The sequence below is a fragment of the Zingiber officinale genome, chromosome 7A (genome assembly GCF_018446385.1).
Source record: "Zingiber officinale cultivar Zhangliang chromosome 7A, Zo_v1.1, whole genome shotgun sequence".
Lineage (NCBI taxonomy): Eukaryota > Viridiplantae > Streptophyta > Magnoliopsida > Zingiberales > Zingiberaceae > Zingiber > Zingiber officinale.
Genome location: NC_055998.1, coordinates 21463561 through 21468638, shown reverse-complemented (window position 1 = coordinate 21468638; position 5078 = coordinate 21463561). Strand labels below are relative to the sequence as shown.

The 5078-nt window shown below is 38.3% G+C and overlaps 1 protein-coding gene across 1 annotated transcript; it reads right to left on the bottom strand.

Annotated features, from left to right (window-relative positions):
* Positions 1–2364: 2364 nt before the first annotated feature.
* Positions 2365–4072, bottom strand: LOC122001137 (reticulon-like protein B2). Its single transcript, XM_042555729.1, has 5 exons — positions 3768–4072; positions 3228–3408; positions 3004–3145; positions 2858–2927; positions 2365–2765 (listed from the first exon to the last, which is right to left on the bottom strand). Exons 1-5 carry the CDS (start codon positions 3949–3951, stop codon positions 2596–2598), a joined length of 747 nt encoding a protein of 248 aa, XP_042411663.1. The 5' UTR covers positions 3952–4072; the 3' UTR covers positions 2365–2595.
* Positions 4073–5078: the final 1006 nt, after the last annotated feature.

Below are 5078 nucleotides of genomic sequence, written 5' to 3'. Positions count from 1 at the left end.
CATTTCCTCTCATCAAATGATAAATTCTCATAACCTCCAGCCTCAACTACACAAGAGTGAAAACTTTTGCTTAAAGTAATTCCAGCTTGGTCATTTAATTCCAATTTTCTCTTCGTAGAAGAATCCAATACTTTATTACATCTAAATTGTCGTGACTTTCCAGGGCTCAAGAGATGATTATGTTCAAGGTCTACACTAGTTATCACAAAGTTTCCATCATTTCGAACAGTTACATTAATCTTAGCTTTGCAATTTGTCTTACTAGAAGGTCGAGGATGTAAAACATTTTTAGCTTGAGATACTTTCTTACGATTTTTGGCACATCCAATAGAAAAATATTTTTATTTTCCATCATCTCCATTCCTATCACCTAATTTTGAAATACCAAAACCAGCATTGGTAGCATAGGAATTATAAAAAGTACGAACTTCTTCTTCAGAGGAAAATATCATTCCAATCTCAGGTAGCTTGACTTTTTCGACGGTAGATGGAGATGGGTCGATGTTATCCTTCATCTCATTTGAATCAAATTTTCCTTCTTCCATGATAATTTCTTCACCTACATTTATTAAGAGAAAAGTAGTATGCAACTTAGAAACTGAACATACAACTTAGGAGGGATCATCTTAATAGCACTGCACATACATCTTAGCAGAAATCTAAGAAATAGCACTGCACATACATCTTAGCAGAGATCTAAGAAATAGCACTGCACATATTTTCCTACTGCATTATTATGTTATACAAGCAAATAACAGAAGTTGATGTACATCCAAGATCATCAGTTTCTTTCTACTAACAAAATAATTTCTTTTGGTTCACATTGTTCTAAAGGATCATGTTGTGTTTCCCACCCATAAAGAACAGGAATTGAGGCTTACCAAGTTGCATTAGAATAACATTCCTGAATTCCTATGAAATAGTACTAAAAATATGAACTATCCATTTCTACTGCCTCTGTTGAGGATCTGATACTCTAAGGACGCTGAACCACTAAGATCATATGCAAGAGGATCTGATACTCTTGAAATTTATGCAAGTAAGACCTTTTATTTGTTATTCTACATGTCCTTTTTACTATATTGATTGTCTGATTCTTGTCCTAAATATTCCGTTGAGTGCCACCGATTAACTAAGATTCATTTGCTTGCTAGTTGCTTGGATAATCCCTCAAGATTTGGTTACCACGAATTGAAGAAAGAAAATATGTAGAAGAAGAAGTTGATTACCTCAAAGAGTACTCAAAACTACTGCTCTTTGTTGCTATAACTTGGTGTGCTTCTTCGAACGCTGAGGGAGACGAGCCTCGCTGAGGAAGAACAGTTGTTGCTTCAGCGAAGGGGAAGAAGGGGCTGCGGCGCTTTAGAAGAAGTTAGGGCAAGGGAGGGAGAAGAGAAAACGGCAGGGGAGGGTGCCGTTGCTGCTTCAACGAGGGGGAAGAAGGGGTTGCGGCGCTTTCGAAGGAGTTAGGGCTGGGGAGGGTGCCGTTGCTGCTTCAGCGAGGAGGGAGAAGGGGCTGCGGCGATTTCGAAGAAGTTAGGGCTGGGGAGGGAGAAGAGAAAATGACAGGGGAGGGCTGTTAGGGTACGCGAGGAACAAATTTTGGCCCGAGTGGATTTCATTCGCGTCGCGGAGAGAGAGCGCTGAGGTGGAGGTGGCCATGAGGGCTGCCAACGGAGTTACGGCGAGTTGTCGCGGCCAATATCATTCCTCATATATATATATATATTATTTGATCTACATAATATAATTGACAAGGATTAACTGTGATAAAGAAGAAACCACTCTAAAAAGATTAGGAGTATAAATTTATAGGATAAAAATAAATTTGAACTACAGGGTCATTTAAAATTTACATGTAACTGATTGAACTAAAGGGTAATTTGGCATTTTAAAGAATCTATATGGTAGTGTTAAAAAACTTGATTGTGTTTTTCTGTTTCCGAGAAATCGAAGTTCTTTTTGGTATTTTTGCCGAACATAAGAAAGGGTCATTTAAAAGGTGAAAAAAAACTCTGGCGAGAACTTTAATCGAAGCTAATTACCACTTCTTTTCCCTTCAGTTCCTCTAGTCTCACCAACGCGGCTGCTTCTACGACGGATTAGCACAGATAATACAAATCCGCACAGATAATACTTAAATGTGATGATTATTGTAATAGATATGGTATTGATTTTCACACCCCGACTATTAGGGGAAATCTGAAAACACAATCTTATAGATGATCATCTTATAGATGATCCGACCTCACAGAGTTTAAACATAAATTATCATCCCAACATAATGCTTACGAACCCATCCATTATCATCCCAACATCGCCAAAATTAAACATAAACAAGGAATTTAAATGAACTATAACACAAATCCAGCAAGCATAATCAAAATTTGGCATAAATGATAAGTTATGTACCAATGGTTGGCACACCGGTATATTGTATGGCCCATATTAGTTAAAGAAAGAACTGCCACGAACCACCATAGTACAAGTATCAAAATCCAGACATGGTTCGTCAAAAAGAACAATAAATCGCCAAAAAGAAAATGATAGCCCACAACAACCACCAAGACCGACTAGAAACATGAAGATTTACAGCTACTGGAACTTTTTGTCCTTCAATGGACCTCTTGGTATCTTGCTCAGATACTTGGCATGAACTACGGCATATTGCTTCTTAAATTCGATTGTTACCTTCTCTGCAAATGTGTCGACTTCGTCTTCATACTTGTTGTATAAGAAAGGTACAGAGTGAAGTGTGACAAAAACTTCATCAAGAAACATGAAAGAACAGTTTCAGATGCAATGGGCAAGGTAAAAGGAGCAATTAAAAGAAAATAAAATTTTGAATACTCATTACCGATATATATCAATGTCACCAAATTGGTACAGTTCCCAATGATCGAGAGAACCCATAGTCCAGCAATCACCTGAATCCACAAGACTAATCAGGACAAATTAAAGAAAAAAGAGATCCAAATATTAGATATTGAAAATGTTGCATACAGCAAGGAACTTCTTCAAATCACGTCCGGATGCAATTTCCCTCAAAGCGGCAAGGCCACAGTTGATCTCATATCTCAGAGAAAGAGCAATGTCCACAACCAATTTTTCAGGAATGCTCACCTCAGGAATGTGTGGAGTAGACCTGCAATCAACGATAATTGAGAAATCAAATTCAATCTAATTCATCACGCAAGAGGTAACAAAATTAATGATAGTTGTCTTACTTGGTAATCAAATGCGTAGCATTGGCCCAGAGGAAAATGAGAGCAAGAGACAAGATAAGCAAGTGACAGACCAAAGTAAGCAAATGGTACTCCATAAGCTCGAACAAGATCCAGATTGCTGTGGCTCCACCAAGAACAGCAGCTGAAGCTTTCTTGTCCTTCCATAGAAAAATATCAGCAGCTGCAAATGATTCGCCAATGTAGAGTCTATGATCGGTCAAATCAACAAAGTACTTCTGGATAGGAGGATCATTCAAATATGTAGGGTTCATGAACAGATGAATCCCAAAAATGTATGGAGATCGATCTCGTCATCAATAAATAAATAAATAAATAAAAACAGATTCATCCACATATATGTATGTGTTCAATCGATGCAAAATCCAACGAAAACCATACACGTCAGAGATCAGGCAGTTAGATCTTCAAGATCACGGTAGCCAAGACCACACTCGATTTTGATCTAAAGAGATCCAATTATAGGCAATTCCAAACCAGCAAAAAAGACACAAAGAATAAGGAAACAATCAAAGATCGTACGCTTTCCGCCGCCCAAGATCTGGTGCACGGGCTTCTCCCTACCGAAGAGGCGGAAGATCTTGGCCTTTGCGGCCTCCGCCGCCGCCACCACCTTGGACTTCTCGTCGTCGGACGACGAGGAGTCGTCCGCGCCGTGGAACTTCTCCTTTATCTGATCGAACACCGACTCCTTGTTCTCCGCCATCGCCGAGCTCGTGTCCTCAAGCCCTCTCTCCTTCTCTCAAATTTCTGAGATTTTTGAAATGGATTCATTGCGAGGAGGGCAGGTTTTACCTGGTCATGACCGTCGAACCCTAACCGGGGCGGATTCCACGAAGGCGCTCCGTTTTCTCTAACGGCGCCGTTTACTAGTCGCACTGCGTGCGTGGTGCTGCATCGCTTCTCTTCGATCACATTCTTTCACGCGACACGACTCAGGATACGATCTCGTTAGCCCTATCCAACGAACGTACGGACGCGTGGCGGTATCCGTCACTTGGAAGTTCGCTTCCGCATTCGGCCCAGCGCAGTAACTTAACTAATCGTTGCCGGCCAAGTGGCAAATATGATGAGCCCGGCCTGGTCACGTCACGAAGGCTAACGAAGAACAGGCTTGTTCGGCGACACGTAGGACGGCTAACGAAGTAAGGCTTGCTCGGCAGCACGTAGAACGGTAGAATATTCTAGATCGAGCGTAGTAGAATGACCTGGGGCCACATGAGAATCTGTAAGATTTTGTATCCACGCGATAAAATTATATATATATATATATATATATATATATATATATATATATATTCACATGATAAAATTATATATATATACATAGTATTAATCTTCTGTGTGACATACATAATATATAACTGTACGTATCGCGCAAGAGATCAATTAATAACTTTATTTTTTTTTAATTTTTTTTAAATTTTTTAATATTTTAAATTAAAAAAATTAATATTTGATTAAATAAATTTTTAATACATTAATATATCCCTTCAACATATTATAATACTCAATAAATACTTAAATTAATTTTATTTATTTATTTTTTAAAACCAAACACTATAACCTAATTGGGAAGTCTGAACCCTAGAGGTAAAATTAAAAAAAAAAAATAGCTTTGATACTATAACCGAAAGCCTGAACCCTAGAGGTAAAATCTAAAAAAAAAAATAACTTTGATATTATAACCCAAAGCCTGAACCCTAGAGGTAAAATCTAAAAAAAATAGCTTTGATACTATAACTCAAAGCCTGAACCCTAAATAGCTTTGATATTATAACCCAAAGCCTGAACCCTAGAGGTAAAATCTAAAAAAAAAAAAAAAACTTTGAT